This window comes from Scatophagus argus, chromosome 18 (assembly GCF_020382885.2).
Source record: "Scatophagus argus isolate fScaArg1 chromosome 18, fScaArg1.pri, whole genome shotgun sequence".
NCBI classification, from domain to species: domain Eukaryota; kingdom Metazoa; phylum Chordata; class Actinopteri; family Scatophagidae; genus Scatophagus; species Scatophagus argus.
The window spans coordinates 4,422,896-4,436,010 of NC_058510.1; the positions used below are offsets into that span (position 1 = coordinate 4,422,896).

General features: G+C 42.9%; 1 protein-coding gene across 2 annotated transcripts in view; it reads right to left on the reverse strand.

The window, feature by feature from the left end:
- pola1 (polymerase (DNA directed), alpha 1) overlaps nucleotides 1–13,115 on the reverse strand; it is a 55,941-nt gene that overhangs the window by 32,954 nt on the left and 9,872 nt on the right. For both annotated transcript variants that reach the window (XR_006841434.1, XM_046371485.1), the window contains exons 27-31: nucleotides 1,674–1,706; nucleotides 1,163–1,255; nucleotides 862–1,067; nucleotides 595–727; nucleotides 332–463 (exon numbers count right to left, since the gene is read on the reverse strand). Coding sequence is in view for 1 of the 2 variants with exons in the window: in XM_046371485.1 (XP_046227441.1) it covers nucleotides 332–463; nucleotides 595–727; nucleotides 862–1,067; nucleotides 1,163–1,255; nucleotides 1,674–1,706 (597 nt within the window). In the remaining variant the exon portion in view is untranslated. The remainder of the gene's footprint in view (nucleotides 1–331; nucleotides 464–594; nucleotides 728–861; nucleotides 1,068–1,162; nucleotides 1,256–1,673; nucleotides 1,707–13,115) is intronic.

Here is a 13,115-nt window from a genome sequence, read left to right on the forward strand (position 1 = left end):
TTATTGAGCTTCATCAATCACCTGAAGCTCAATATCAGCAAATCCAATGAGCTTGCGGTGGACTACAATGTTGTTGATGAATAGAAGCTACAGATTCTACAACGTGGAGGCTTCACACAAGTGCTCAACCCGGCAGCAGAGAAGATCTCTTCAGAAGAGCTTCAAGGTGAGCACCCGAGATTAGTGTCACCTGTTTTTTATGATAATTTTGTCATAACTGTCGTTGTGAGGTGACGTGACAGAAAACATGACGCTTCTAGTCATGGCTAATTAACTGGTGGAAATGATATGATAAAGCAATGATATTTAAGTTTCTCTCACAGATTCATACCTTGCAAATGATGTAGGAGACTGTATCTCCTGCTTTGACCCGGTGACCGCCCTGGGAGTTGATCCACAGAGCCACATGGACGTGAGGGAGGCTCTTCTTATCTGGGTAGTCCTGAGGGTCTTTAGTCAGAGCCTTGAGGAGAGAGAACATGAGCGGCAGATAAAGAACATGAACAGACATTTGCACAGGTTGTGCTTGCTTGTTTCCCCAGTATACTTTCTTGTACTCTATACACTGTCCCACACATACTGCCACGTCCTCACCTTGTGTATCTCATACTGGTTGAGTGGTATGTCTCCAGCTGCTACTTTCTCTCCCACCTCCACCAGGTGTTTCTGGATGTTGTCCACGATGACGTCGCGATTCTGGTCCGACAAGATTTGACCGATTACAAAGCTGAAAGGGGAGAGCAGAGGAAAAAAAGTGTGTTAGATGTACAATGAAAAGCTTTTCATTATCTTGCAATGTGTGATATATACTCTAGAAGGGATAGTAACTTTAAGATTGTTAACATGCTAACATTAACATACTTTCCACATTCCTTGGCCAGGTCACACCAGTCTCTGCGTACGATGTCTAAGCCTTTGAGCTCCTGCTTGACGCTGTATCGCCCGTCACTGTGGTTCTCCACCACCAAGGCAGCATACTTCTTCTTCTTCAGCAGCAAAAGTGACTTAAACACGCCGTCGATGTCGATCTCCAGCAGTTTGTAGAGCTTGTTCACTTCTGCCTTCACCTGGGAATAATAAACCAACACATGTGGATCAAGTGAAAATGTCAAAATAGCCAAACAACTGATGAAAAGGAATATTCAGCTTCTTGACTTCACACCTTATGGCCAAGTTTGTAGACTTCCTCCAGAGACCTGCTGTTGGTGTGGATCATGATGGAGTCAGTGTCTCCGTAGATGACTTCCAGATTCATCTGAGTCACACGAGGGGGAACATGACATAGAAAAAAAAACAGTTACGGAAGTAAGAGAACAGAAGACATTGACAGAAGTATCATTATTAGTATTATTATTATTACCATGGGAGTTGCTGTATAACGTTTCTTTAATTTCCTATTGTGTTTTTAATTATTTAATTCAAACAGGTAATCTTTTTTTCTGACCTCCATCTACTCTAACATGCTAACTCCCCCAAAGGCATCAGTAAATCTTTTTAACCTGCCATTATCAGGACAAATATCACTATGTAATCGAACATTTTTCATGTATATTATTAACTGGGACAATCTATCCTTTGAGAGTAGAGGTAAAATCCTCCAGATAAACTTCAAACATATTTTCATTTTTAAAATTTTTCCAGAATTGTACTACAAAAGCTTGTTAAAGACGCACCTTCTGAACCATGTCTTTGGTGTGCATCAGAATCTGAAGGAGAAAACAGAGCAAATGAGGACTTGCAACACATTCTGCACAGCAAACAAACATATCACTCAGGAGCAAACAATGATTAAACATTAAGTTTCTGTGTTATTATGTATTCTCTCTCTCTGTATGTGTGTGTGTGTGTGCGCACACGCACATGCGGGTATTTGTGTGGACACCAGAGCAGAGCAGGTGACTTGCTTTTAAATGGGGGATAATTGGCTAAGAGGGCAATTACGAGAGCGTGCTGTGAGGCGTCTTTTCAACCCACACACATCCCAGCTGGGCAAAACACACATGCGCACGCACACGCACACACACACACACACACACACACACACACCTTAATGACTTGTAATGGCCTTTATCACCCGCAGAGTGAGTGACGGACAAATAAGAGAATTCTGTTAACGCAAGTTGTCCACTCTGTGTGTGTGTGTGTGTGTGTGTGTGTGTGTGTGTGAAAGAGAGAGAGATCTGAGCAGCAGAGGGATCCCAACAGGTGGGGGGCCCCAGTGGAGGGGGTGGGGTGGGGTGGGGGGGCTCTGGGTGGCTAATCTGGGGGGGTCGGAGGTACGGAACGCAGTGTGACCTGTCACCAGCAATCTGCTCCTCAATCAACTACGGCCGCATATATACACACCCCGACACACACTATGCTCCGCGAGGGGACAAGGACGCGGCTATTTCAGAGTGTGAGGAAGAGGCGGGGTCGGGCTGTGGCTGGACAGGGGGTGGGGGGTGGCATGGGGCGTTCCACTCCCTGAAACCAGAGTGGAACTTAAGCATGCTTTATGGGCTGCTACATACCACTGTACGGTGGGGGGAGTTTGAGTCATTCACAGAACAGCCTCCTCCATTAGGGACTGCAGTCAAGGTCAAGGTCTCACACACACCCACACACACACACACACACACACACAAAATCTTGGCTGAAGCACATATGCACTAAATTGTGCTGCTAAGCTTTCATGCAGACAAAAGGACTCGCCTCCCTCCTGCTAGTTTATGATTGAGTACACAGGCAGACAAACCTTCAGAGCAAAACTGATTTTAACACCAGAATTTTGGACTACACATAAAACAATTTCTGAAACATTTTCAATAACTGCAAAAAAATAATATGCATTTCTGTGGCACAAAAGGCCTTCAAGTCACAAATGAAAACACTCTCTTCTTCCAGGTTAAAATGGAAGTCGCAGCTGCATTTAGTGAGCGCAGACCAGATGATTTAAAAAACAAAGCTCAAGAAATGATCACCACTGAGAAAACATAAGGATTGAGCCAGAAGTAGACATCTGATCATTCACTCTGCGTTTGCCATCAATCACCTAAACTGTAGCAGCACGCCAAAGTGTCATATTAGAAATACTTTATATCTCATAATAACATTAAAGATCCCAGTTGCCGTTTTGCAACATTGCTTCGGCAAAGCATCTCTTGCTTCCAGTCAGTTATGACTGTTGCTATGAGCATTTTGAATATTTGTAAACTCCTCGTGTGCTTTGGGGTCCAAACAGCCTTCAGGCTCACAGATCCTTAACCAGACTTCCTGTATTGCACTTTGTTACCTGACGGCCTCTTGTATTGTTTAAAGCGGGCCTTTTATCGGCCCAAAGAGCAGCTAATACAGATACTGAAGGGAGATATCGACAAACTTGTCTCATCTCATGGCGATCATCATCACCAGTCAATGTAAGCATTAAAATCGATCCTTCGTTGTAATCTTTGCGCTCTATAGAGAGGTGCTGCAAGAGGAGAGAGACACGACCAGAGAGCAGACAGAAGGAAAGTGATGAGTAGAGAAATGTGGGAGAGAGCGAGGGACAGAGTGACAGCAAAGGGAGGTGAGGGGGATGGGGGGGAGGCGAGCGAGGTGAGAACGTGTTGATGTAACTGATGTGTGGACCCATTTAGACAGGTTTTCCATATGCTGTCAGTTCCAGCAGGACAGACTGGTTTATGGAATGAACCGTGTGAAAGACAAGTCGTTTGACCATGATGCTGTGTGTGCGCTCATCTTTACACATACCAACACACACATACTGTAAGAACCAATGCAAACACAGCCCCAGAGGGAGGGTGAAAAGAGTGCGTATGTCTTCCCTCTGATGACTGCACTCGTCACCACCGTGCATGCCGCTCATTCTGGGGCATATGACAGAAAAAGCTCGACTTGGACTCGTGTTACTCGACGTTACCACAATATTATGGCATTTCTTTCAGTTATTCAAATGTTTCACATCAGACAGATTATCCAAAAGGGATTAATGTAGCGCTGTAATGATTAACTGATTAGTTTAGTGACAGAAATATCAATCTGTATCCGCCTCCATAATCAATTTATCTTTTTAGAGATTTTCTTCTTTGTGGCTGTCAATATTTTCTTGTTTTCCTACTCCTCTGTGATAATAAACTGAAGGTATTTGTTTTTTTTTAAGTAGATAGAGTAGAAGACATTTGAAAATATCACCACAGGCTCTGGGAACTTGCAATGTGACCATTTTATGTTGGGAAGATTTGGTATTTATTCCTGTGAAGTTTGGTTAGACAATTTTAATATCAAGGTCAAAATCTTACTTGCTTCATTTTCTACTCGGTAAATGTATAAAAGTTATATTTTTTTCCCCCTCACACAGCAGGACATCACTCAATTTTCTTACATTTCTGATTCTCACTTCTTGCCGCTTTGGTTTTATTACAGAGTAATTAGAATGGACACTAATTGAACAGTTCACTGACAAGTGCCCCTGCAGAGTGAAGGATCAGGACTGAAGATTTATGGGTAGAAAAGATTAGAACAGGTAGAAAAGATTTTATTTTCTGCACTCATAATTCAATCTCATCCTCCCTTTTAGGTCAATCGCAGAGGAGGCCTCAGGTATCAGTCTGCATTCTCTGGGGTTCAGAAGTCTTACGAGCTGGCTGTCAGAAGTATGCACGCACATCGCTCTTAACTGTTGCTGCTCACATTTCTTTCTGTTTGCACTAAGCCCTTGTTCCCCAACAACACACCACTAGAGCCATGGAAAGCTTTTATTTAGATTTTATTTGATAAACGTGTTGTTCTGTTTATTCGGTTCACAGACAGATGGAGTGGTGCTGGTGGTGTCTGCTTCATGTTCACACTGACTTATTACACAGAAACCAAGAAAGGCAAGCATGATGTCACACTGTTCGACATCCTGCATCATGATCGCATGGACCAGCGTGTGGAAATCAAATTTCACTTAAAAAGGTTGCTTCCCTAACGGTTCACAAACCAAAGATGAATTTGAATTCGCAGTTTGAATTTACCCTAAAACCACATACACTCATGCATCAATACAACACACAATAAAGAAATCAGGCTCGTGTTGCTCCACATAATTTAAAGGGCAATAAAACCTGCAGGGACCGGTAGAGTGGAGTGAATTGTTCATGAGGGCATAGGTAGATGAATGAGAGAAAATCCATTTGGGTGGGTGGCAGGTGCTGATCCACACATCACTACAAGCTGCTGGACTACTCCTCAAACTTGTGGTCATTATTTACTAATATACTTTGCTATTATTGTAATTATGGGTCGAATGAGACAGGAGGACTGTGCCTGCCTCAGCCCCTTGCTCGCTCGACTGCATCCGTGCAAGTGAAGCAAAGCTGCTGGCAGATACTGATCTGTGTGCTTATTTCACACGCACATGCTTGGTTCATATGTGTGCACGTTAAGAGCCTAATTAAATGCCAAAGGGCAACTTCTCCCTCTTTATTAGTCTTTTGCATCTATTTTGTGCGGCCAGTAAGTCCTTCAACTTATTATCTGACATACTCGTTTGTTTTGTTTCACACCAAATGACCACAACAATAAAGGTAAATTACACCCGAGTTAATTTTTTCAGGTGTGAAAGCAGCCTTGCATTCAAAATGCACACAGTTCCCTCTAATTTATATAACAGTAACACTCGTCAGTCCTAGTAATCTTAAAATATGCTGCGATGGCAGCTTCAAGACTCCACATTCTGTAGCTGCAGCTTTTTTAGCCCACAAGTTTTGGAAAGTTGTTCACGCATGTGAACAAAAACAAAAAAAACCAACATAATTTACAATCTGCCTTGAGGGTGCAGACGTCAGGGCACCTGACCCTGCCAATATTGCTAAAAGATGTAGTTGGGTTAAGTGGTGCTACTGCAGTCTGTAACACTCAAGGCTGCCACAAAGTGACCGAGGGAGACGACTGCAGGAGCACAGGTCCACAGTGAAAAACAAGTGCCGTCCAGCTGACTAATGCAGCTGACAAAACCCAAAATCAAGACTTTCAGAACAGATACTAAGTAAGAACAAATGAAATGGATTAGAGGTTATTTCTCATCAAAAATTTTTTTTGTCTCACTGTAAAATCTGCACTCGCTCAACATCATCCCTTGTTTTCTGCTTTTGTAAAAGTCTTATGTCTTGGCATGTGCACCTGTGTGTCTGCACGTGCTGTGTGTTATTGCACCCCGTCGTGCTAATTGATGTGTGGTTCGGCCTCGTTGTGATGTCCGCCTTTTCCCCAGCTGTTGCTCAGCTACTTGTTGGCCTTCTCTATTAGGGATTTGTGTGCCTCCTTATGTCACAGTCAGGTATTCTTCATTTCAATCCATGTTTCGATGCCTCTTCCCCAAAATATTTTCTGTCGGATTCATTTTAAATAAACATACTACAAGGAGATTTGAACTGGTTATTAAACAGTTTCAGTTTAGCGCTCATGTGTCGATATGACCTACATAAGCAGGAGAAAAAGCTCGGCTATTTCTGTATCATTATTCCTGATGCCAGTCCGTGGGTCAGTTTCCCCGTTAAATCAGACGACATGATTCACAGCACGCACACTGGAAGAGGCTTTCTTCACATTTTAGCCAGTTAAGAACAAGCAAGAGAAGTGTCTTCTTTAGAGAAATTTATTTGTGAAGTTATATTTTGGGATTATGGATGGTATTTGGGCAGGATCAGCAAAGAGAAAAAGAAAAGAATTGATCGAAGAACAAAGCACAGGCGGAAAAACATGCAACCTTAACCCGCCACTCAACAGATGGAGAGAACTGCAGGATTTTAAAAGCTTCAAAACTAGTGCTAAATACAGGTATGTACATGGGGAATGTTAACTTTAGCTTTCTAATTATTATTACAGAGCAATTGAATCAGTTAGCTGCAGGCTTACATGCACAACTATAAGTGAGGTGCATGAAGTTAACTTTGTTTCACCAGCCTCATATTACAATAATTGATCTCAGATAGCCACAAATACATTAGCTCACGACTATGCATTCTACAAACAGCTGTGTTTAATAGAGAAAAAAAATGTAAGAATCGCTCGATTCCAGAAACAAAAGCATGCACGAGCCAGATCAAGGTCTGATGAAGTGAAAACAAAAGTTCCTTGCGGTTGCTTTAAATAAGAAAATACCAGGCCTTCACTTTATTGGTTGAGTGACAAATGGTTTATAGAGTGCATTATCTTTATTCCTTTTGGAATGATAAGTAGACAAATGAGTAAGATGCCAAAAGGGATCCAAGTCCCACCTTAAATCTCCCATTTTGAATCCCAAACACACACACACACACACACAGAAAGAGAGAGAGACCACACAGCCCTCTGCTGATCAGCAGATCAGAGGGAGCACGTTAACCCTTAGAGGGCCCTTGTAAAAAGAGCCCGGGGCAACACTGACGATTGTTTTGAAAAGCACTCAGATGAAAAGCATTTTGGGATGACAGTCGGCCGACTGAAATAGCACCTGTGGAGGAACACACCACTGTCAGAGCTGGGGTGGGTGGGGGTATGCACAACACATACACAGTGAGTATGCATGAACACATGAACACATGCGCACACACACACACACACACACACACACACACACACACACACACACACACACACACACACACACACACACAGAGCAACTCTTTCAATAACACAATCACAAAGATGCATAAAAGATTTTTAGCTTCTCTTCTGCTGGTATGAGCTCTCATGTGCACACACTACACACACACACACCCGCAGAGAATTAAAATCCTTCTTTCATGAAAATGATTTCACTTGCATTCAAGAATGCATGAGTGAAAAAGGCGCACACACACGCACACACACACCTGTCCTGGCAGATGCCATTGCTGTGTTCTCATGTCTGCTGCTGGGAGGGTCAATCTGTTGTAAAGCTGTGTCTGATTCAATACAACCGGCTGAGATCACACACGCCGGCGTTTATGGAAAATAACTTGACAATGACAACAATCCTCCCGCTGTCTGGTCAATTAAATATATGGTGCTTTAATAGCTGGAAAGGACAAATCCTGATGTGTCACTTCACCCCTGGCACAGCCAAAGTAGTCACCAATGAATTCTTAAAATGCTGTCGGGCAAGTAAGTAGTGTACATGTCGACAGACAAAGAGGGCTCATTAAAATCAGATATTTAGGGTAGCAGGAAGGTGAAATGACCCTCATTACACATCAGTGTCAATCTCATGCACGGAGTCACATCTAATTTTCATAACCTTATTTTTAAATGAACTTGAAAGCGTCAATAAATCAGTGTTTTTCTCACGATCTGTCACATTACAATGTGAAAGGGCCTCATGGGGGTGAATCTACAGAGAGTTTTCACCTGAATCTGCAGCTCCATTTAGCATTGAGCTTTACAGTGAGTTTCAGGCGCTTTCATGGTTTCGCTGTCTGGCCCACAACTTTACAGGTTGGGGTTCTTTCTCACAGCTCTTGCAGCGTCACTTATAGCAACATCTCTCAAATGCATTTAGGAAAAAAAAGAGAGAGAGAGAGAGAGTGAACATTTGACTTGCATTCATCAATAGGACAGAAACATGACTCTATATCAATCATTATATTGCTCAGTAACAGCTGGACATTTAACTAAGCAACTCTTTGCTAACAAGTTTGACACATCAACTTACTATCGGGGTGATATGTTAACATTCTGATTACAACTTGTTTCCACTGGCCCTGGAGATCAAATAAGTCAGTTTTCAGTGATTATTTTTTCCACTCAAAGCCAAGAATTCAAAGCATTTCAGCTTGGACACAGCAAAAGCAACACAGACAGTCTTATATGGAAGACCGACCACACTGAAAACATTACTGTTAACAAAACAGCATTTTCATTTTAAACCTTGTTAGACAACCATGTTTCAGAAAAGATAACAATGTCAGGGTCAGTTTTATTTTCATGACTAATCATTTAGTCTATCAAGTATCAAAAATTTGTGAAGTTTGTCTTAACCTGCTAGCAGTCCAAATCCAAAAGCAGAGGGACAGGTATTAGGCGGGTTAGACACAGAGGGCTTGATATGCACCAAACAAATGTATCGCTCGATGTTTTTCAGACCCTGAACTACCGTTAATTATTACTTCACTGGAAGCAATGCTTAATTCTGGGGCAGAATGACAGGAGGCAACTGGTTATCTCCAGCTACATGATGCCTTTAACCATCCATACAACGCAATAAAGTTGACAAGAGGATCAAAGCTCTTTGAAGAATTTTCAAAGGTTTTAATTGAACTAAACAAACATATCACCTGTTTGAACAGTTAAAACCATTTACTAATTATCATTTCATTTACAGCTCTATCAGTAGTCCTGACGAGAACATGTCAGATCAATCCACAATAAATTATAATCCCTGCCATTAGCCTGGCTCACATGGCCTCATTAGTAGGTGTAACTAAAGTCGCAGTTGAGATTCTGAAACCTGTCCACTGTCAGTTATCACAGACAAGCTAATGCAGCCAAAATAGCAGCGCTGCTCCCATGTGACTATTTGTTAAGTCCACTCCTATCAGGAGTAAAGCCAGCTCTTTAAGGGGACTACGGGACCATGGAAACATGCAGCCCTCATTTCCCCAGACATAACCGTGCATACATGCATGGGCTGACTGACACACACACACACACACACACATCAGTGTAAACAGGCTTATGTGTTCTTATGTCTAATTCGGGGAAATGTAAAAATGGCCCATGTGATTCTGAGACAGCAGCAGCGACCAAGACCCTGAATGAAAGGAGGGTATTCACTCGCACATCGTTTCAGCACAGCCGGGTGCGCACACACAACAGAGACGTGATAAAGCGGTTCAGGTATTCCTGTGTCTAATTCTGGGAAATGATTTGTGATTCTTGAGACAAGAGGAATGATACAGAAACTGAGCGAGGGACACCAGGGGCAACAATATTTACTTAGACTTCATTACAAGCACATGCACACGGAGGTTTAACTTAAACCAAACTCTGACCTCTCCGCACCCTCGGCTCCGTTACTCAAGCCCTCTTCCATCCTTCACTCTGCATGCCTTCCAATAATGTCAACTACGAGCTCCTGTCACGCTGTTTTTAAACACAAGGACAGAGACTCAATTACAACGGCTCTCAGGAGTCATCCTCCAGCCTGAGACACACACACACACAAACACACCTGCTAATGGTTGTCAGATTTGCTGGCAAAAGGGTCAAAAGGTCGAACCAATCTGCGTTCCGCAACAATCAGCGGCTTCCACCGGCCTCCGTTGTTAACATTGCTCGATTAGGAGGACATACACAGGCTGACACACTCACGCACACACAGCGAGAGAGAGACGAGAGAAGACATGCTTTCTGACCCAAAGCATGCCATAACAGTGGCAAAATGAGGAAAGTTAAACCACACAGAGAGATGAACTACACTTCAGGCAAAACAGCTTTTGTGGTGCCTCCAAACATTTTCTGTTTGCTGCGACTGGCAACATTAACAGCAATCACCAGCCAAATAATGTGCAGTTTTTCCACGCAACTGATTCTCCTTTAATTCTCTGTGTTCGTCAGTGGAAGTCAGGGAGCCAGCAGCCAGTGGTGGACAGTTAAAGTCTTCCTGGCATGACGATTGCATTTATCAGTCCATTATAACCACATGCGTGTAACTTGTCCGAGTTTCGTGTATCTGTTTGTCTGCACCCAACTGTTCTCTGGCGAACATACAAAAGAACCCAAAATAACACTGAGGGGTTGAGGGGGACATCAATCTGTGGCTGTGTAATCCTAAACCTTCACCTTCCTCTTAATACCATCACACCCCCCCCTTTAATACCCACACATACCAGGACAGACTAGGGCCACAACAAATGGTCCCCCGACAAAGGGCAGAGTTCGGCCAGTAGCACTTGTGCGCACACACGCATCGACACATATACATCAAGACGTACATGCAGATGCAGATAAATGCAAGACACACTCAAGAGTAACGGGGGGCACAAGTGGGGGCTTTCCCCTCTCTTAACTTGGCGGGTCTGATCAGAAGAGCCACCGCTGAGGGCCTGCCACCCCCTCTCATTCGAAACCTCCCCCTGGGCTGAGAAACCACTGTGGGCCCCGGCCTGACACAAGGGGAGGGACGAGGCGGGGTGGGGGTGTTAGGCCTGGATTTAAAACAAGAGCGAGAGAAAGATGAGAGCGAAGCCAATCAATAAATACGCAGAACACATGCACATTCACTCGTCCAAACGGATGAAGGGAGGGTGGATTTACGCTGCGGACAGAGTGGTGCTCAGTGTACGTGTTACAATTACAAAAATAAAAAGCCTCCTAAATCACAATGTGAAAGCAGAGTGCAAATGTGACGATTAAAATGGGGCAAGGGGGGCAAACAGGAATACCCACAAATACACTTCAACCCCGCTACGAATGCCAGCTGCTCCTTTCTGGCTCGTCGCAGTCGGAAACTACCAAGAACTACTTGGCTTACGGTTATTTTACTTTAGCACTCCGTACAAATTTAATTGAACCGCTTCAAGTGTTTCGCCTGAACCAGAGTGTCAAAGTGTGATGAAACACACTACCAACACAGCTGCGGTTTTAAAGAAGCTGGCTTTACTTTGTTAGTCCAACTAACAAAAAAAAATAAGCAGGGTTTGGGTGGTAGATCAAGACGAATCACAGATATTCCACATTAATGTGAGATGAAGTGACCTCTCTGGAACGTAACAACATTTCTGAAGGCAGTTTTAAACAGTAGTGGGCAAATAGATTCGTCAGAGTAACTTGAGGGTTTCACTTCAACATTTTTCTTCATTTTTTTCCCCCAAACAGAATATCTAATGAATAAATGTCCAAATATAACATTATTTACAATGGGACTCCCTGGTTGTGTTGATGTCGTGCTCTCCCCGAACACACAAGCTGCAGTATAAATAGATGCGTCTCTGATCATGGATACAAAGTAAACAAAACACTAAGATTATGCAAAGGGTGGGGGGAATCTCCCGCTACCTCAGCGACTTGAGGTCCATGCTGTGTAGTCAGCACATTGCGAGTTCAGATCAGACCGATGACCTTTTTCATGCGCGTCCCCTCCAATCCGTCGTGTTGCTCCACACCGTATGCAAAGTTCAAACGCAGTAAAATCCTAATTAAATACAATTCAATTTGTTCACGGCCCTTTAGGCACGCTGGGTAACTTCAAAAGGCCGGAGGCAAACCACGCTTTCAACAGCTTTGACTACATTGTACATAATTCCTGCTGTTCATGGCATCATGGAAGTCGCTGTTTTCATTGTTAAACAACCATCACTGCTGACCATCTTCGCGGACGAGGCAATGCTTTAAAGCTTTAAGCGTGCTAGCCGACATCCTTGATCACTCTGACTCGCTTCTGGAAGTTTGAGTGACAGGAGTGAAACACACTACTGGCTGGAATAAAATATATTCATACAAATGTTTCTGTCTTTCAAGGATTGATGAACGCTTCATATATATATATATATATATATATATATATATCTCCATGTGAGCAGTGAGCATGTAGTTAAACTACTGCTACAGGTAGACTGTGCAGGGTAACTCAACTGCAGATACAAATAGATTTTTTTTTTTTATTACCTCCTCGATTTTTCTCAGTGACAACAATTTGCTTAGTTCTACACCCTACAGCTCTGTGGCAGATGATTTCTGATTACTCGTGTGTGGTGTGTAACCAGTGCTGTCAGAAAGAAAACAGCGAGGGTCACTGAGGCAAACATCAAGAAGTGCTAAACAAAATACCTGCCACGAGGGCTGTGTGGAAAAAGACATTTTCTGTTAGTTTGGTTTTAAAAAGATTACTTTGTTACTTCGATTAAGTCGTTTTTGTTGTTACTAAGGTTGAAATGACGTAATGTCAACTACTTACACGTTTAGTGCGTCCTGAGCTGGGGGATTTTTTGATCAACGCAGGACAAGTGAAATATTGCTAAATTTTTATTATAGGTTGATTTATTTAAAGCTTCAGACTTTAATTAACTATAATTAAATACTCAGTTCAACAACTTTGCACGTTGTCTGCAGCAGTGTCACCATTTCTGACTGTGCAAACGCAGCCAACTTGTCTCGAAAGTAGTGAAGCTTCCTGGATAAAATGCAGGCAG